The sequence below is a fragment of the Melopsittacus undulatus genome, chromosome 11 (assembly GCF_012275295.1).
Source record: "Melopsittacus undulatus isolate bMelUnd1 chromosome 11, bMelUnd1.mat.Z, whole genome shotgun sequence".
Classification (NCBI taxonomy): domain Eukaryota; kingdom Metazoa; phylum Chordata; class Aves; order Psittaciformes; family Psittaculidae; genus Melopsittacus; species Melopsittacus undulatus.
Genome location: NC_047537.1, coordinates 15121902 through 15142529, shown reverse-complemented (window position 1 = coordinate 15142529; position 20628 = coordinate 15121902). Strand labels below are relative to the sequence as shown.

General features: G+C 50.7%; 1 protein-coding gene across 8 annotated transcripts in view; it reads left to right on the top strand.

Moving 5' to 3' along the window:
- The window catches only part of CACNA1G (calcium voltage-gated channel subunit alpha1 G), a 147823-nt gene that overhangs the window by 39710 nt on the left and 87485 nt on the right, over nt 1-20628 (top strand). For all 8 annotated transcript variants that reach the window (XM_034067728.1, XM_034067722.1, XM_034067729.1 and 5 more), the window contains exons 2-3: nt 14321-14432; nt 14960-15093. In XM_034067728.1, the coding sequence (XP_033923619.1) occupies nt 14340-14432; nt 14960-15093 (227 nt within the window). In that variant the 5' untranslated portion in view covers nt 14321-14339. The remainder of the gene's footprint in view (nt 1-14320; nt 14433-14959; nt 15094-20628) is intronic.

The window sequence follows — 20628 nt, the reverse complement described above, 5'->3', positions numbered from 1 at the left end:
AGAATTTTATGAGGTGTAAATGGATTGTGAGTGCCTGAAAGCATCCGTGTCCCGCTCGGCCCCGTGCGTGTGCGCGCTTCTGCACCTCCTCGCCTCAAGATAAATATTAGCTCCATGCGATGCTGTAATCCAAGCTTCTGTCTGTGATGCTGCTGTTGTGGTTACAAACCCCCTTCTTCAAGCTGCAAGATTCATTAGGGTCCAGTCTCCGGGGTTTGAAGGGAAACTGGAGCAGCTGTTAATGAGGGAGCAGTAATATCTAGAGCTCGTTTCAAAGCAGTAATGGAATTAGGAAGAAGACAAACACAGCTCAGTCCCGTGCCTGATGGCTTTATTTTCAGCTTCTTTCTTGCTTTTCACTTTATTAGTTAGAATTAGAACATCCATTTCGCATTAGAGGGCAGATGATGAAATCACACGGGATCAGGGTTACCAGCGGTGGGGAACTTGGAGCTTTCTCAGCCATTTCGGAGCACTGATAGCAGAAGTGGAAAGTGCAGAGGGAGCAGGGATGGAGAGGGAGACAGGACAGAGAAGGGCAAGAGCTGGAGCCTGCAGCCTCTTTAAGGATGCTTGTAATATGTTATTAATGGAAAAGAAACTGCAATTTTTATTTTGTGGAAGTTCTTTTGTTCCACATTAATATTTAAAGCCCGCTTTGCTCCCATTACAGCCTTACTGCCATAGCATGGGGCTGACTGGGAGGAGCTGCCCTTTGAAAGGCTTTGGGGGGGCCCATCTTTGTGTCCAGGCTGGAGGAGCAGGGTGCTGCCCCAACGCCATCACCCCAACCCCACCACTCCTATAGCACCCACTGAGCATCACCCAGGCCCTGGGGTAGGGATGTGGAAGGTGCCAGGGCTGTGTGCCTTCCTTAGGTGCTTGCTTACACATGGAGCTCTTTCTCGATTAACTCCATGTGTGGAGACACGCGGATCCTGGAACAGGAACAAGGCGCCCTTATTCCCCAATAAGCTTGTCCGCACATGGAGTAAATCAATAGCAGCTCATCAGGAGCAGCACGCTGGCTGGAGATGCTGCCCCAGGATGAGTCACATCCAGGGAGGGGAGCAAAAAACTAAACTAAAATAAGAAAAAGCTGAGGTTTGAGCCCAGACCTGGATCTTAGGAGTGACCATCGTGTTTCTGCTGTGCCAGACCAAAGGGCTGGCTTTGTATTGTGTCCTCTCTCCTGCCTGGTAAGCCTTGTGGGTGGTTGGAGCTAAGTTTTGCACCTTGAACCTGTAATTGTATGCTGGGATGGGAGGTGTATGCAGCAAGTGGTGCTGGAGAGGGGTTCCCAATGAGGATGTGATCAGATGGGCTGGGAGCTAACAGCTCTGGGGGTTTTGGGTTGCCAAAGGTTGTCCTTGTTGCTTTTCCAAAACCAAAGTTAGTGTGGGTGATGTGCATGGGATTGGGAACCTGGGGGGTTTCAGTGCATTTTTCATTAAGCCTTTGGGATCAAAACCATTAGGAATCATTTGGTTTAAAGCTCCTGAAGTGGTCAAATGCCCTGGCTTTTCTGGAGCAGGCTGGGGCTGTGCTAGGACAGAGTGGTGTGTGGGGCTGGATCTGGCCATGGGAGCAGGGCTCACCTTGTGCCTGGGTCCAGATTTGGTCTGGTAAAGGTTTGGAGAGGAAAGAAGGGAGAGCTGCTTATCAAGGGATGGTGCTTGAGTGTTTCCTACCTCTGTCCTAGCCTGGGGGTTGCTGATGGTAAAGGTCAGGTCTCTCGACAGGGCTTGCACTAGGACCCCAAAGTGCCCATTTCCACCCAAATAGTCTCAAACCGACCTCATTCCCAGCAAAGATGAGATTTGGAAGTGGTGGATGTGGCTGCGTGGTTTCTCTCCAACACCAAGCAGCTCCCAGGGCAGTTGGGGCTTAGTGCCTTCTGGGGCTTATTCTGCAGAATGAATGAATGAATGAATGGAACAAATCCATTTTAAATGCCAGGTTATGACACTGGTGACTGGCACTAGAAGATGGTAATGGCTCAGTCCCTGCTCTTCCTTCATTGAGGTCTGGCTCTGGTGAGATTGCACTGGCAGTGATGCCAGCACAGGAGGAGCTGTGTGGGTCAGAATCAGATGATGATGTGCTACCCACTCTCTGAGCTTCCTGGCTTTTGTCAGCTGCTGATGAATCCTGATGCTAATTAAATGGGGTGTTTTGTGTCTAATAGACTCTTATTTGAGTCATGCTGGGCAGAGGGTGCTGTCTGGATCCCTGTTGGTGGTGCTGGCTGGTGACAGCACCAGGGTGGTTGCCCCTGTGGATCTTCTGCACCCCTCAGCCCCATGGGTGCTACTCCATGTGTTTCAATATACCCCTGCCCCATGATAAGCTTGTCTATGTAATGGGTTCAAACTGAAACAGGGAGTGTTCAGGTTAGATACAAGGGTGAAGTTTTTCCCTGTGAGGGTGCTGAGGCACTGGAATGGGCTGCTGAAAGAAGTGGTGAATGCTCCATCCCTGGCAGTGTTCAAGGCCAGGTTGAACAGAGCTGTTGGTGATATGGTTTAGTGTGAGGTGTCCCTGCCCATGGCAGGGAACTGGAACTGGATGATCTTAAGGTCCTTCCCAACCCAAACCATTCTGGGATTCTGTTATCCTTGGGAAGAGCAGCTCCCTTGCTGGGTTAGCTGCACTTTGGCATCCCAGGAGGGTCTGCAGACGCTGGGAGCAGGCTGACTGCTCCCGGCTAATATCTGCTCCATGCAGCGGTGCTGTGTCCCCTCCTCTCCCCTTCCCTGTCACCACCAGGCAGCCAGCCCGGTGCACACCCCCCCGTCCGCCCTCACTTCCCATCCCTGCAGGGAGATGTCAACACGCTGTCACTGCTGCTGAAAGCACCGAACCTGTGCGATGCCCCAAGCCCCCGGGAAGCTCAGAGCCTCCGCTCTGCCTGTTGGGAAGGTGGCAGCTGCCTTTGCTGCCAGCCAAGCCTTCCTCTCCTTGGCTTTCCTGGAGGGGAGGTTGGACTGGCCTGTTTCCCCTGGGAATGCTGGCATAATGGAGAGCACAAGCCTGAGCTGCCTCAAGCAGGAACCCGGGTGCCCAGGGGGCAGGAGGGTGTTATAGGAGTGGGATACATGGATACAGACCTGGCTGGCTCTAGCCCCTTCTCCATGGCTGGCAGCGTGGGATGCAGGTAGCACCGAAGTCATCACTGCCACCTCCTTTTGTAGTCACATAGGGAAGGGAAACCAGGGGGGCTGTGTTATCACTTCAAGCAGATTCTATCAGATGCACCATAACCTTTACAAAAAATCTCCTTTTTTTGTGGTTTTTCCTGAGCCTTGAGTTATTTCATCCAACTTCCATCACACAAATCCCTGCTTGCTTCTTGGGGTTGAACATCCACCCTCCATATCTACTTTGGGGTTTTTTTTTGGCAGTAGCAGTAGGCAGTGGGATATGGCAAGTGAACGACATCGCGTATGAGCTCAGCCCGGGGTTTGGGCTTGAGAGTGTGGAGTGGGTCCTGCTTTTAACTGGTCTTGCCCTGTTTTGGTTTGGGCTGCAGCTGTATGAACACGTGAGGCTGGGAGGTGTTTTGTGGTGGCATTTCCTATCATGTCTATGCAAACGCCATGGTGCAGCTCAGCTCCGCAGTATGGCATACCGAGCACCATCCCCAACCCTATCTTCTTGGCTCTTCCTCCCTTTGCCACTGAGATGCTAATTCATGAGTTCCCAACCATGGATTTGCATGCAAGGGGCAATGAGACCAAGCACATGGCCAGGCACTGGGAAGCAAACTGGAGTCCTCAGTGCTCCAGCTCCCCCTCCCATGATGGCTTAGCCCTGGGGACCGCAGCTCACTGCACCCAGTCATTGCACATCAACCCAGTGCTCATGATGGCTTTTAGTCACGGTGGTTTTCTGACGTGGTGTCAAGATGCTTCAGTTCATGCAGACAAAAGTTACTTGTCGGCACCTCAAGAACAGAGTCAGGCGCACCAGCTTATGGCTTGAGCATCTCCCGCAGATGGGCTCCTCAAGCACCTCCTGATACAGCCATAAACTGGCTGCTCCTTCCCTGTGTGCCATGAGCAGGAGCAACCTCTTCCATACAGGGGAGAAGGCAGCGGGTTGAGGGTGAGCATGGCTTCGACCTCTATTTCTCCACCTGCAAAATGACCTTAATGCCGGTCCCCATTGTGAAAGCTCTGTGATGCTTACACTGAAAAAACACGGCTTTTGTGGTTTTGAATCGTGGATTTCAAAATCTGAAGCTTGTAAGATGGTTTCTGCCTAATTAAGTACTTAACCTGCAACAAAATACTGTGTTTTGCATTGATTTATGGGTTTTTTTTAGAAATGAAATGTTAGCTCTGTTTCCAAGTGAAACACTGGAGCAGGCCAGTTGGAAAATCAGCATCATATTTGGGCTTGGAAAACATAATCTCTCTAATTATTAAATCCCCCCCCCCCCCTTGAAGCCATGTAAGAAAACACACACAAATATTTGTGGGTAGTTTGAGTCACCCCAAAGCTGTGTTTTTTCAGTAAAGCTTTGCATGGTAAGTTATTCCCAACGCTGGCTAAGGAAAACCTGAGAAGCTCCTGGGAACCCTCCTGGTTGGTGTCCTCAGGTGAGGGCACCAGTGGAGGAGAAGGGAGAGGTGTGGGGCATGGGTTCCTCCAGCCCTTCTGCCCTGTCTTGGTCCATAGGGTGAAAATGATGCTTGGATTGTCCTTGGAATTGTCCTCTGAGTTTGCTGCGAGGCTTGGCCAGGTTTCCTCAGGGGCTTTGAGCTTTGAGCTCATTCCCTTCTGCAGTTAAAATACTGGCTGGGGACAAGAAGGACCCAGATGCTGCAGATGTGCTGCGAGCTGGGTACTTTCGGTTCACCCTGGAGTCAGGCAGACAGGGCTCACCTGCATCAGCCTCATCTCTCCCCTTTTCCTGTTGATCCCCAGGCTGCCTATTTGTAGACAAAATGGACAAACCCCGGAGTCTGAGCTTCCCTCAGGCGCTGGAAGGTGTTTGTCTTGGTGTGGTGGATGCACTTCTATGCTTGGTGGAAAGGGTTTTGAAATGCCCCCATGCCTGCTCATATTTCTGGAGGGCTTAGTAAGGACTCTGTAGGTCTGGTGGCTGTGGAGTGTCTCGGCTGAGGGCTTTGCCATGCTGCAGGAGATGCAGGGAGTGCTCTGCTGCTGTGGGAGGGTTTGCTCTGATGCATCCCTTCTGCCCCACATCCTGATTTTCCTGTCTCAAATCCCACCCATGTGTATCTCTAGCCTGGGTGTCTGCAGATGGACTGGAATGGGCTGGGGGGGTGGCACAGGCACAGATATGGGTCATGCATTTCAGATGGAGATGCAGCCGATGTGTTTAGCTTGCTTGCATCCCAGCTCCTCACTAACAGCTCTTCTCTCCGAGGTTTCCCCTGGCCCTCAGTCAGCAGAGGGAATTCCCTCTCTCTGCCCGAGCTCCAGCTGCAGCCGGGATCACAGTGAGCACAAGGTTGGGCTGTAATCGCCTCCTCTCCCTGGGCTCACGGGGTTCTGTGGTCCTCATTTGGTTACAGCACCTCGGTGCCATCCTGCTGCCTGCTCGCTTGGGTGATTAGGGAAGCACTGAGCTGATCAGTGGCTGCCGTTGATCCTGCAGAGCTGCCCGTGTCTGCATTCCTCACTGCAGCTGCTGACATTCCCTGCCATGGATGAATCCTTCAGTCGCTTGCCTTGTGTCTATTTAATAGACTGGAGTTGGGTTTGAATTCAGGGTGCTTGAGGGGCTGAGGAGAGTGGTCCCCAGTGAGAGGGATGCAGGAGGATGCGAAGAGCCTGTATCACCTGCACTGGGTGGGCTGCTGGTATTGGCAGGGAATAATTTAGCTCCATGAGGAATATTCTGGCTCTGCAGAGATGGGTGCAGGGTTTTCCTAGCCAAGGGGGGTTAATCCAGCCGTGATGGGGGCAGAGAGCCTGTTGAGGCTTCTCAGAGTGTGCTGGGGATTGTAAGAGAAGCAGAGAAGCTGCCAGGACAATTAGCACAGGCTTGTTCTCACCAGCACATCCCTGGGATGGAGCAGGGTTGTAATCAGCCTGTCGCTTCCCTGGCTTATTAATGCATTGATTTGGAGGGGGGGGGTTGTTGGCTCTGGATAGTATGATGCTTGCCAGCCAAACCTCTGTGGGCGAAGCGGGGTTTGATGTGGCATCTCTGGGCATGGTAATGTCTCATTTTGGAAGGTGTTTGAGCTTCCTCCTTGGGGACCAATGGAGGAGGAGGAGGAGGAGGAGGAGAGACATCCCCTCCATATGTGCACTGCCCTAGGAAGGGATTTAAACCATAGGCTGGCAAAAAAGAGGAAATGTGCCTGTGTTGCTCAGCCTTTGAAGCCTGCAGGAGCTTCCTGGCGATGCTTCCCTTCCCTGTTAGGGATAGCCTGGCTCAGAGGGGATCTCCTTCCCTGGCTACAGAGGCAGGCACTGCCTGCCAGTGCTGGAGGGGGTTTGCTGCTCCACAGCCTTCATCCTGGCCAGCTTCTGGGGCTGGGGTGACAGCAAGGACCCAGCCCATACCCTGGTCCCCCATCTGTCCTCTGCTCCAGCAGTGAAGGGTGAGCGATACTCTCCAAGGAAATACATGAATATGAAAGTATAGATATGTATGTTTAAGATGTTTTTAGACATGTATGTTTAGGGTACATTTTACTTTCATCCACCTTCCCATGGGTCTTGGCTTTCATCTCTGCCCTGTTCTTTGGTATGAACCCGCCTGCCTGGTGCAGCATTGCTGGCACAGCAGCACCGATACCACATGTGTGGTCATGCAGAGCCATCACCTCCTCAATTCCTTCATTTCACCAACTGTTACATAAATCCGCTTTTATACTGAACTTGTGGACGTCACTGAAGCTCTGTCCATACCCATAACATCACTGTTTCCATGGGAACCAGAGTACTTCCAAGGGGGAAAAAGTAGGAGACTAAAAAAAGGACAAAGGAGGAACAAAATAAGACAAATACTTGACATATCCCAACTATGTGTCGGTGTAGGATGTTACAAAGATTTTACTGCAACTTGTTTAGGAAACCTTGCATAACAGTTTTTGTCTCGAGTAATGCAGCAAACAGAATCAGGGACGGTAGAAACTTCATAGTATCCCAAATATCCCGAGTCTCTTAGTGAGAGAGAGCCTCTGGCAACTCTGCATGAGGTGCCTTTGTGCATGAGTATGAGGGGAAGATGCCTCTGCCTGTGTTGCAGCATTTACCTGGGTTTCTGTGGGTTTTCCTGTATCCTGAACCACGGCTGGGGCTGTGCATCATGATGGGGTGGCATCGCTGGGTGTTGTGGATGTGTTGCACTGAGCAGCCACTCTTCTGCTCCACTGAACGTTAAGGGCAGGAGCTATTAAGGGACAGTTTATAGTGGGTAAGTTTAAAAGTGTATATATATATATATATATATATATATATATATGGATTTAGTGTCTATCCACTCTGCACTTGATAAGGCATGGTGGGAGAAAAGGTCTTAAATACAGTATTGAGCACCAGTAGTGGCTTTGGCATATTTGTTGTGTTCTCACTGGTAACCCTGAGTCCCTCCTGCAGAGGAGGAGTCCATTGGGAAGGGTTCTACTACTCACAACATCTTTGTTAATACCATGTGTGAGCTGCAAGGGAGGGAGTACATCCCAGAGGCTCCATCATGGGAGGTGATGGTTGGTGTGGAGGCTGAGCTGTGAGCTGGGTCTAGGAGAAGGACAGGGCACTCTCCTGCCTCCATAGCCCTGCTTTGGTGGGCAAGAGGGAGGATAGCCCATCCCTGAGCCACCCAAATGTCAGCAGGAGCTAAACCAGGGGGAGATGGAGGTTGGGGGAAGCTGGAGCTTCTGTTGGGCTCGGTCTGAGTGAGTGAGGCTTCATCTGCTTCTCCTCTGTTCTTCCTTTGGTGATGTCGGGCAACAAGGGTCATGTTCCTGGTGTTTGGCATCAGTTGGTGGACTAGCTGGTGAGCTCCAGTGCTGTGGGGCTTCAACCTGGGCCCATCCTTCTCACCAGGGGCCATGCACAGACCTGCCCTTTGTGCAAGTCCATTTCTCGGCTGGTTTCTTGCTCTCTGTTCTGTGATGCTGAGGCGGGAGTGATGAGGAACAAAGGATGGGGATGAGAAGCCAGAATAAATCCAGCCTAACGTGCTCTTGCTTGACATTCTATTCCATTTTACTTTTTAAAACACCCATCCTTGCAGACACTGGTCCCATGGTTGGGCTGGCCAAGCCCTCCCAGCTCTGGAGTTAATTGCAAGCGATATATAGGGCTTGTCTTAAAACCCCCAGCTCCTGAAGTTTGGAGATTATGCAAGACACTCAGCTTGCAGGATTTTATCCTCATTTTTTCTCTCTCTTTAAGCAATAAGGTTTTAAACCCTTTTGGTTGCTGGAAAAAACTCTTAAAGTACAAATCTAAAAGGTGATAGAGAAACAGTTCTGAAACAGTAAGGCAAATAAGAACCTTGTCAGGATTTTTCTATGACAAAACATCTTTTTTTCATCAGGCTTCATCCCCTCTAAATGCAGCATCATTCTTCTCTTCATCACCTGGGCAGCTCAGCAGGGTAGTTCTGTGTTGCTGTGCAAATCCTACATCCCCCTTTAAGAGGTGGCTGCGTTCCGAGGCAGAGAAGAACATCTCCTGCCTGCAACTGACAGTGCAATTTTTAAGTCTTTGAGAGAAAAATGATAATGTAATTAAGACGATTACTCCTTAAAAATCCCCTTTTGCCTCTACTTTTGGGCTTTACAGTCACCGTTGTGCGTTATGGGGCCTTTGGGGACCATCGCATAGCCGTGGTCCTGCAGGGATGGAGCAGAGCAGAGGGAAGCAGCTGCATCCCTGGAACATCTGCAAGGGAAAACAAATTAGAGATTACATTTCCAGAAACACTGGCATGAATAATCGCCCTGTTTTGGTTTCCCAGGTTTAATTGTGAAGCTGCATGAACTAAAATCATCTCCTGGGTCTGTCTGTGCTGTGAGGGAAGCGTTTTGAAGACCTGCAGAGCAGTGATGAGGCAGGGATGCTCCCTGCCTGGCTTTTCCCAGCTCAGTGCCTGCGGCTGGGGATGTGCTGGGCTCAGTGGGTCAGCTTAACTCCCAGCAGTGTGTCCTCAGGCTCCCAGATAAGGTGATCTGGGATGGGCTAGGCATTGGTCATGGAAATACTCTTTACTGAATCTATAACCCCCTTGCTGCAGCCCCACTGGAGGAGCACCTCTTGGCTTTGCTTTCCAGGAATGCCCTGGTGACTGGGCTCTGCTGGCATGAATCCCTGTGGATGGCAGGGCAGGAGGTGCATGCTCTATCACATGCATGCAATGAGCATGCCTGGGGCTGCTGTGCCTGCAGTGGGTTATCCATTCCATCAGGAAAAAGCAGGTTTGCCGCTGGTGCGGTACTGTGATGCTGCAAACCTGCCGCATCTTCCCTGCTTCATCCCACTCTTGTATTCCCTGGAGGGAGGGGAGATACCAAGCTTGGAAAAGCACCTGGAAGGGCAAAATCATGGGCTAGAGATTGTGTCAGGATCATACCAGAGGCAGATCCCTGCGAGTGCTCAGCTGCAAGCTGGGGAAGTGGATTAATCGGGTAAAGATGCTCTGAGAGCACCTCTAGCATGCAACATCCAAGGGGATGCAAATGTTTCCTACAGATGCCAGAAGCAAAATATGGGAGCCAGTTTATGGACTATGGAAAGGAAAAAAATCCAATTGAATGTCCAGGATTGTGATGGGAATCTTGTAACCTTTCAGCTGGGTGTGACATGAGGAACCTTTTCGTGTTGGCCTGGTGCAGCCAGAGGCTGGGAAGGGGTTACTATTTCCATCCATGAGGCAGATTAATTTGAGGACTTTCAACTTTCCTTGCAAATGGCCTGAATTAATGTTTTAGGATTTCAGTCCCTGCCTCCTCCCACCCCCCCAAAGGCCAGACCCTGGAAGTCCCATTATGCTCCTGTCAAAGGGGCTATTTCTGGAATTGATGATATGAATGAAGCCTAAAACTCTGCTCTCATTAGCGTCTGCAGCTTATCCCAGTGTCACTCCTAAGCTGGTGGGACTTGGTGACGCTGCAGGGGAAGGCTGTCATTTCAACCCAATTTTCACATCACATTTGCACAAAAATTCCCAGGTCTTGCCAGCGCTTTCGGCACATTTGTCAAATACCAGCCACTGTCCCAGCGAGCTGAGGGAAATGACTGTGGGTGGTGATGAGGGACCTGGTCATGGCCTGTGGGTCTGTCTGACTGATAGCTCCGTGGCCAGAAAACAGGCAGCAGAACCAAGGGGTTACCTGCATGGATTCAGGCAGTTTGATGCATTTCTGTGGTTGGGTTTTACTGCAGGGCTGCCCAAGCCCTGGTCCCCACCTTGCCCATGGAGCCCAGCTCTCCATTACTCTGGCTGTGATTTTGGGGGGTTGCACCCCATCTCCAGCAATGGCAGGGCAGCAACACATTGTATTGGAGCTGCTGCTTTGCTGGAGCACTGGCACTGCTTTGGGAGAGCTGGAGGAGGGGGTCATGGAAGGAGGTGGAGAGGAAAGAAAAGGATGCAGGGAAGGAGGAGAGGGGGAATGGCAGAAGCCACCTGGAACTAATGGAGCTCCAAGGGAGGAAGTACATGTTAATCCTCTGGAGGACAGCATTTGTCCCTATGAAGCATCACCAAACTCTGGTGTGGGTACCTGGTTCCCCCAGCGAAGCGACCATGATTTTTGGCGATGGGTGATGCTGCAGCATAATGATGCTTGCTCTCCCCACCCCCCAATCCAAAGAGCAGTGTGTGCTCAGGCTCAGCGCAGAAAGCCTGTGGTGCTGATGGACCAAGCATCGAGCCCGTTGTCCTCTAGGTTGGCACTGCCCTCGAGCAACAGCTTTGCATTTAATTCACTTGCTGGTGAATTTGATCTAGACTTCTGCAACCAAATCATAGCAAGTGTAATGCAATATCTTCCTCTTTCAATTATATTAAGCTGGGTAGCGCTGGCTAATTGAATCTGGGGCTTTTGCCTCTTAATTAGGAAAGGTCAGGCTCTGCTGAGTGCAAGCAGGTAGAACAGGGATGGCTGGTGGTGGGAAGGGTGCTGAGGGCTCTTGCTCTGTGCAAAGGATGCTGTTGGTAAATGAGTGAGAGACTTCTGGGTATTTGCTGGGGGTTTTCTGGTGCTTTAGCTTGTGAATTTTAAGAGTCTGGTTACAACACAGGCATGCCTGGGTTTCTCTGTGTAAGAGAAACAGATTTCTTTTAGTTTAAAAGAATCCATGAGCCCCTTTTCTGTCTTGACCAACCTGATGGTAGAAATGTGGACTTTGAAGAATGAGTGAGCAGGTAATCCTGGAAAGGAGGGACTCTGACACCCAAGGTACAGAGTGTGTAGGGTGGTTATTTGCTGTGTGCTGCTGTACTTGCTGTGTGCATGTGAACCCCTTTATTACTTTAAGTATCAGCCCTATGGATTCTGCCTGCTCAGCCTGAGCAAATCTTTATCTCATGCAGTGTGGATTGTGGGCTCAGCTCAGCTCAGTGTGCCCTTCACCCTGAGCTTTGCCTCCGCCTCCTCACCTTAGCTGCTGGCTGAGGACCAGCCACTGTCTCTAGTGCTTCCCAAAGCCCCTTTTGCCCCTTCACTGCCCACACAGCAGCAGCCAGCAGCATTCAATAAAGCACCTTTTGCTTTTGCTAATTGAAGAGTTTCCCTTTGTCAGGTTCTCAGCTCAAAGGAGGGTCGGTACAAAGCCATAGCCATCAGCACTTTGTGTGTCTCTGAAAATCCCATTAGCAGAAGAAAGAGCTTGAAGTTTCATTCAGCTGGAAAGAAAAAGAGGCAAAAAATTATCCTTCCCCCTCCCCAACCCTCTGATGTATCAGCTGCATATTAACATACTGCCCTCGGCACTGCCGGGGTCCCTGTCCCGGGAATGTTTAATCAGGGTGATGTGTTATATTGGACTGAAGTGTATTTGCTCGAGGGAGCGATATGCCGATAAGTGGGTCTGCGGTTAAAGCTGGGGAAAATAAACCTGCCAGCAGCAAATAAACTCCCCTCCTGCTCTCTAGGTCCCTCTCCTTCCCCACAGGCTGTTTTCCGACCTGCAGGAGGTTTGTTACTGCAAGGGGAGCTGGAGTGTGGGAGGGCAGGGATTAGCCCTGGGCTGATGGCATAGGCAGAGCTGCGGGGATGGAATGGGATGAGGGGGGGATTTGCCATTGCCTTGCTGGGGACAGGATTGGGAGTGCTGGGGCTCTGGCCAATGGGTGTTTGAATAGATAAGGACTGATGCTACATGCGGGCACTGCAGGGACCCTTTAGTGGGTGCACATCTGGTCCTGGTCTCCACATCTGCCTCCTGGCTGCGCATCACCCAGCAGGTTGTGGCATCCTGAGGGCTGCACTCTCCTGGCTACTTTTAAGAGAGAGCTTTCAAGGCTTTGCTTACAATTAGTCACTGGTGCCAGCATGCTAATGGCATTGAGAGGCTCAGCCCTTTGCACTGGACACGGGGCTGTGGTGAGCTTGGCTCTACTCATCTGCACTGGGTGGGTGTTAGGGCCTCTCTAGGTCTTGGAGAGGGAGGAGATGAGATCAAATTGACTCTAAGCAGATGTACGCTCACCTCTGCTTGCTTGGGATCCCAGCCAGGACCAACCAGCTGCCCACTGTGGCAAAAGCATCACGCAGGTCTTGTGCCCAGCTGAGATGGAACCTGTGGAGGACATCCAGCCCTAGTGCAGGGTCTGCTCCACCACCACTAAAGCCTTTGAACATAGCTTTGCCTGTGGGAAAGCATCCATCTGTCTCTGCAGGTTTTGACCCAACCAAGCAAGCTACTCCTGAGCCTCCTCCCTTCCCTACTGAACATCTTGCACAGGCCTTTTAGACACGTGTTCATTCTGTCACCGTTTGGGATCTTACAGGGTTTTTTTTCACCTATTCTTTATGTTCTGAAGGGCTTTGCAGTTCCTCGCTGGCAGAGCTGTGGATGAGGCCGGCTTTGCAGTGGGATGATTTCCAGCCCCCTGTGCTGGGGAATGCCTGTGGATCCCCACTGTATTCTGCCCCCTCCTCCAGCTGCCCTCCACGCCTGCCCCCACAGGACTATATTTGGGCTAAATATTCCAGCCTGGAATGTCTATCCCGATATCCTGTAGACATTTCTTCCGATTAAAGCATCCAGATTGCTGACAATGAAACCGTGACTCAGCCCCATGTGATTTCCCAGGAATTCACCCAGGATGGGTGGCAGGAGCTGCCAGCTCCAACCCCGCGCACCCGGCGGGGTGGCACCTGCTGATTCATCCTCACCTTCTTCTTCCCCAGCCTGATAACGCTACAGCACGGGCTCCCAAACACCACCCGCTACCGCGTTGCAGCGAAAGCTCTTGTCTGGCAAGAGCCACGCTTATTTTCCCAGAGCCTGGAAGCTGCTGCCTGCACCCAGGCGGGAGCGTGGCCCCGACTGCCTGTGGGTTGTGGCAGTCGATGGGGTGTTTTCTGTGCTAGGCTGGAAGACAACCCCAGCACCACATTGCACCAGCTCCTGGGTTTGACATCCCTGTGCCACAGGCAAGAAATGCTCCCTAGAAGGATGCAGAAATTGGGTACCAGGTTTGAACCATCCCCATAAGGATTTGCTGCAGCAGCGTACTTTATTCTGTCCCAAAAGTAACAGCATCCAAAGTGTGTTCCATCAGCTCGGCTCTTTAAAATTGCTCCAAGAGGCAGCAGCCAGGGTAAGGATGGGCTCTGCTGGCCCTCATAGTCTTAAAGGCTTTTTGGTAGTTAGTTAATGGTTTTGACAGTCTTAATTTGGACTGGGAATGAAAAGTTCAAGCAGTGACTTCAGGGAAACGCTCCCGGGATAAGCTTTAACATGGTTAATAGAAAATTGTAATGTTGTTAGAGTGCTTTTCCGTAAATGCCAGGAGAGGAAATTAAGTGTCTGGTGTGTGTTTTTTTTTTCTTTCTTTTTCCTAAAAGTTGACATAGTTCTTTTAATTTAATGTTTTAATCCATCCCATCAGTACTCAGCACTCTTGCCATGCAACTTTCATGCTATAGTGGCTTTCACATTAGCTGTAACCACAGATGTGAGCATGGGGAGAGCACACCATCAGTTTGCTCTGCAGGTCTCTAAACAGCAGGCAGGTTTCCATGCGAACCCAAAGTCTGACCTTGAGGAGCTGGTGTGTGCCTTGAATGAAGACCAGAATAACCCTTCTGATGCAGTGCTGGCTGTTGGAGCGTGCTCGGCCAGGTCTGTTGCTTCCTTGATGGGCTCTGTGCAGGTGGTTCGAGAGGGTGAGCATGCTGGTGATCCTGCTCAACTGTGTGACACTGGGCATGTTCCATCCCTGTGAGGACATCGCCTGCGACTCACCGCGCTGCAGGATCCTCCAGGTACCAAGCATGGTGTGGTGGAAGTGGCCTCAGGTTGTTTAGGTCCAAAGAAATTGTCAATGCTCCATCCTTGGCATTGTTCAAGGCCAGGCTGGACAGAGCCTTGGGTGACATGGTTTAGTGTGAGGTGTCCCTGCCCATGGCAGGGGGTTGGAACTGGATGATCTCAAGGTCCTTTCCAACCCAAACCATTCTGTGATTCTATACAAACGCACAAGTGTCATAAGGCAAAGCCCCTGTGCCAGCCCTGATGTAACCAAGCTTTGTTTATAGTGTCTGGGCAGGGTTAACTATCCATAGTGAGCCCAAAATACACCTGTCCCGTTATCCAAGCACTATGTGTGCTGTTGGCCAGTCTTGGCTTGCGGGAGGACTTTTGATTGCTCTCAGTGCTGCCTCTGCTCAGGGATCTTGTCTCTTGGTGGTGCAAGAGGAAACCTTATTGAACTCAGGTCTCTTCTCCCCTGCCCTAGTGTTGTACATGCAGTGACGCAGTAGCATCCCTCCTCCCTTCCTTTCTTTTGCAGAGCTTTGACGATTTCATCTTTGCCTTCTTTGCTGTGGAAATGATCGTCAAGATGATCGCACTGGGGATTTTTGGAAAGAAATGCTACCTGGGAGATACGTGGAACCGCCTGGACTTCTTCATTGTCATCGCAGGGTAAGCCCGGTGCAATGGGTCTCCCTTTTCCTGCTCCTCTCTTGTTGTTTATGGAATACTTGGCACGTAATGGATTTGAGGGAAGGTTTGCAGCCCTAAAGACTGGAGCTTTCTGGGCACTGGTTGCTGCTGGTATTGTCCATCTTGGTAATTATCCAGATCACAGTGGTCCCTCTGGTCCTCTCCATAGCTTGTGGGAGAGCTGATGCTCAGCTCATGGAGAGAGCAGGGCAGGGTGGCAAAAGCTGTTTGTGGTGGACTGTGGCCAGCCCATGTCCTGGGGCTCCTCACAGGGCCCTGGGCTTGGCTCTTCTCTCTCCAGCCCCAATGGTGGTTGTGGTTTCCATCAAGCGATGTGATGGAGGAGCGGGCGGCTGGGAGCACGGAGCGGCGTGCCAGGAGGATAGTTCACTGCAACGTGCATGATTGCCCTCATTATTGTACTTCTTTTCTTGAGGGAAAACAACCAAGTTTTGCCTTTTTGAGTGTTTTCCTTTCAGAGGAACCTGGTCTGAATTAAAGGATCTTTGAGCACCCGAGAGTCTCCTGGCAGAGGCTGTAAATCCACATGAAAAGCCCCTGGCCCCCAGCCAGAGAGCTGAGTTTCTTTGACACATGAATCTCTCGCCAGCCCTCGCTTCCCTCCCTGCCTTTCCTTTGGGAAAACAGTGGGGTTTTCGTCTTCTGATAGAGTTTAGAGATGGAATTTACTGGATTTTCCTGGAAAGGAGCAGGGGGCCCTCCTGGTTGGGCTGTTTACCTGGCATGGGTTTGGTGTACCCCAAGAAGGGGCAGCATTTTGGGCTTTGCTTATGGTCCATTGTTGGCCCCATAGAGTCATGGCAGGCATCCGGGGAGAACCAAAGCAGTGGCCCAGTAAAACCAGTAAGGAGGTGGAAGGTCGCCCAGTGTGTCCTTGGCCTGGGAAAATGCATTGTCATGGGGTGCTACAGAGACCAAAAGATGTAGTGAAGCTCAAGCCACAGACTGGAGGCAGAGATGGAGGGCAGAAAGGCCAAGAGCTGTAACTGTCCCTGGAAACCATCTTCTGCAGAAAGCTGCTTTCCAGCCATTAGGAAAAGACTCAGAGTTTCCTCCTGAAGTGCCTGAGCAACATTAGGGGCTGCAGTGATGGAGCATTGGACAGAGTGTGACCCAGCATCCAATTGGCAGGGTTGTAAACACCATCAGCACGGCCACAGGCTGGAGCCTGCTAAAGCCACCTGGTGTATTCTTTAGTCCTTTATTATTTCTCATCCTACAATTAGGTGTGAGGAAGAACCAGACCCAAACAAAGCCAGGCATCCACATAGGGAGGCTCAGGGGGGCATGGTGCTGGGTGCTGCTGTGTTCCCCTCCCAGCCCAGTCCTGGCCATGCCTGTTGAGCTTGCAAGGACTTTGGAGCTGGAGTTTATCCTTGATGTGCTTCTATAGAGACCCACTCCATGATGGTACCTCAGTCTAGAGGAACATCAGCAGAAACAACCTCAATTCCTATTTCAAAATATAGCTGCACTTTGCTTAAGCAATCATCAGATCACCTCCTGCACATGGATGGGTATTTGGATGTGTGAGAGCCACATCTTTCCCATGCAGAGCATGGAGAGGGTACCCTCTATTCTTCTCACATTCCTGGGAGTGTGCAGAGTCATTTATTTGTTGCAGGGGTTTTGCAGCCTTGTAGCTTGACCCCTTCTGTGACTCCTGCCATGTTGGCTTTGCCTCTCACTAAATGATGGCTCTTTCCTTCATGTGCATGAACTGTTCCCATCTGGGCTGCGTCAAAACCAATTCAGCCAACAAAGGATCGAACTGGATTTAAATACAAAGCGGAGCCTCTCCTCCCCCTGCGCTCACTTTCTCTGCTCCCTTTCATGCCCTTGTGTTCTCCTCCAGCCCTCAGCCATCCATCCTGGAGTGCTGCATCCTACTCGGAGCATCGCTGCTTCCTGGAGGCTCCCTCAGCCATCCCCAGCAGTGCCAAGGGCCAGGAAAAGCCAAGGGGGCTGCAGGAATGGGTCAGTGCTGTAGCAGAGGGGAAAAAAAGGGAGCCAAGCCCTTTACTAGACTCAAGATGTAGGTAAAAAACACTGTAAGAATAAGAGAAAAGAACACTCCAGGGGCAAATCCCAACCAGAGAGAGGGAAATTCCTCCAGTAGCCTGAGTGCAGCTCTGCAGTTCCTACAAAGAACAAATTACCCTGAAGGAGAGCATGTGCTAGGGCAATCCTCGAATCTCTGCTGTATTTGCTGGATACCTGATGAAGCGCATCGTGTTTTTATGTAGGTCTTGTGTAAGGGCTTCAGCCAGGTTCCCCAGTGAAATGACAAGGGAAGAGACCTCGAAAATGATGCTTCCATGAGGCCCTGGAGACCACATTAAAGTAACTCTGCTTCTGCCTTCCCATTTTTTCCCTCCCCTTTTTGTGCAAGTCATGGGAAGAGGGAAGCAGGTCCTGGGCTCCTGCTTTCCTGCTTTCCCTGATGTTTCCCTTCCCTTGGGATGCAGAAAGTGATGGTAAGGAAAGAGGAGAAGAGGCAAACCCTGGGTGTGTGATATTGGGTGGGGGAGGCATGTCACAGTGGGTGAATGTGCTGAATGCCTGTATGCTCCCATGGACACATCATCCATAGAAACCCTTCCCAACCACTACCAGCCTAAGGAGAGGCTTCCAAAAAACCTTCTGTCATTTCATCCACCCCATTCTTTGTTTCTGGACCTGTCAGAGGTTAATCTTGCACAGAAACCTCTCTGTGTGTGTTTGCCTCAAATCTGCCACTTGCAGAGGGCAGGGAGAGCCGCTCGGGTGCTGCGCTTGCTCCTGTTGCGCTGCCGGCCACTTTCGTGTCATGCTATTAAGTACTTCTCAGCTCTGTTAAACTGTCCAGACCAATCTCATGAGCTCATGGAGAGTAAATGACTTCTTTGTGACAATGTAATGCAATTAGCGATAATTGTGGAGTGTGTAATGTCTGCAACACATCTCTGTAATTACAGTAAAACTTGCTGGAGATGAGAATAGAGCTGTATTATCAAAACTCAGCTTAGTGAAGCACGGCTTTGGCTGTAGGTTGCGGAGTTGCATGGGGAAAAGGAAAGGGAAAAAAGTGATGAATGGCATAATTATGCTGTGTTATTTTAAAGGAGAGGATTTGGGGAGTTCACTTTTCAGAGCACACTTGAAGGTGAGCAGGCGATGCGAGCCAGCTCTTGCCCTCTAAAGAAGATTCAACACGATTTCGGCCTTTCCCAGCATAAGATGGAGATGTATCAAAGATAAATGCTTGTTTACATCCAAAAATATGCAGAAGTGATTGCAGTTTAGTGCTGACTGAGGCTCAGGCTGGTGAACTGGAGCTATGGGATGGAAATGTGCCCTGGCTTGTTGTTTCAGGACCCAGGACCCTCCGGAGGGCAGGGTGCAGGGACCTCTTCAGCCTACAGGAAGAGGGGAGCCACAAATTGAGACCTACCTGCTCCTCAGCTGGAGCCATCTCCATCCCCAGCCACTTTGCTGCAGGACCAGCTTGTTTTGACTTTGGCCAGATAAGGACTTGCCTGAATCTCTGCATCCCCAGGGATTAGGGATGCAGATGTGCTTTAAATCTCATCAAAAACTATCCCAAAACAACAAAAACCCTAATGGTTAATTGCTTTCCCATGAGAGAAGCTTTAAATCAGGGGATATTGATACTGTAAGAGCTTACAGGGTTCCTCTCTGCCTTCTCTAGGGTCAAGCAGGGCTCTGGATCCATGCCTGCGCTCCTGCTCTCTCCAAGCAGGGTTGTGCATCATCCCGTGTTTGTGTGGTGCAGGTCTGTTGTTACTCTGGGATCAGTCAGTTGTTCAGCCAAGTCTGTGGAGCCCTGTTTGTGCTTCGCTCATTGTAATGGTAACAGGCCTCTTAAAAGACTTTGTAGGAAAGTTAAACACTTGTGGTATATTTTGCTTATAATTTAAGCTGAGCTGGGGCTGGAGGTGGTTGGCAGCTGCTTCCCACAGAAACAGACACCACTGCTTTTTTCTCTTTGCTTCCTGAACACTTCTAATGTTTGTTATCATTTTTTTCCTCCCTCTCTTGAAGGCTATATTAAAGAGTCAGCTCCACTGAACCCATCATAAACAACCCTTAAGGATGTCTTGCTCCCTCCTGGTTTTGAGTGCCGAATTTCAGGGATCAAATAGGCTTCAGGAAGCCTTTCTGTATTCATAGAGAGAAAGGGATGTCACAGTCCATCCCTGCTGCATCTAAACCTGCATAGCTTCAGAAGAGCTCTTTAGCTCAGGAACCAGGATGAGGGTGATGGTGTCAGACTGTTCTCATGTGGCTGCAGCAGTCCCAGAGCAAGGTGCCTGCTGAGTGCTTTGGGTGAAGCTTCCAGCACGTGGCCTTCTTCCTGTCAGTGCCAGTTCATTTCACAGGCAGGCAGGGCTCTTCTGAACACCTCTTCATCTGTACCAGGCTGATCAAGGGGCTGCTTCAGCTCCCTGATTCAGACGTGGAAGAAAAGGCTGGCATGGGACTGCCTATGGGAAGTCCCTGCTTCAATCTCCTGCTGTGACTGCAAAGGCTGTTCTTTCCCCAGGTACTAATCACTTCGTCCTTAAAAGTAAGAGAAAGGCAGAGCTGAATGTTGCTTTCTCATCCCCTCTGCCTGTATTGATCCCTCTCGCACTGAAGAGCAGCACCTTGGAGATGTGCCCTCTGTGCTGGGGGGTAATTGCCTGTGTAAGTGGCTGATTTGCACACACAATTACCCAATGTGCAATCACAGCCACAGCCCCTCTGAGCTGCAGTGAAAGCTGCACCAAACCCTCTCCCAGGAGCCTGCTGGGCTTTCTGGAATGGTTATGAGTGTTCTGAAAGTTGGGAGCCTCCTCATGGGTCCTCACCGCATCCTGAATTGGGTGCTCTTTGCTCCAAGCAGCAGCAGCAGAACCACATCGAGCTGATGCTCATAATCGCAAACCTTTGGGGTTTGAAATCTGGGTCTGACTTTTGCAATTTGATGCTTTAAGTGGCTTTTGGGAGGATAAAGAACAACCGAGACCTAGGTACCAGCAAAGCCCCACAGCTGGAGATACTTCCTGCTCCATACAGGAGCCTTTGAAGCACAGCATCCTGAGTAAGCAACATCTCTGACTCACAGAAACCTGCTGGGTAAAAGGAAACCCTCAGCACCTCCCCCTGTAGCTGGGCTGGCTCAAACCCACCTGTGACAAACCTCATCTTTTGCAAGTTTTAGGACTTTTTGGAGAGAAAACACTCAAGTTTGTCTCAGTTCTTCATCTGAACTTGCTGCTGCTTCAAAAGACTCATTAGTCAAGTGCCCTGGCTGGGACAAGCGGTGCTGTTGGATCCAGCAGGCTGCTGGGTTCATGCTCCCTCCAGTTCCTTTCATTCTGTTCGGCTTGATCAAAATGACTGGTTTTAAAAGTAATCAACACCCATGAATGCGGTGAGACTTAAAAAGCGGCTCCTGAGCAAAAGCGGAGCACAGCAAAAGCCTGTGAGGGCCAGGAGGAAATCTCA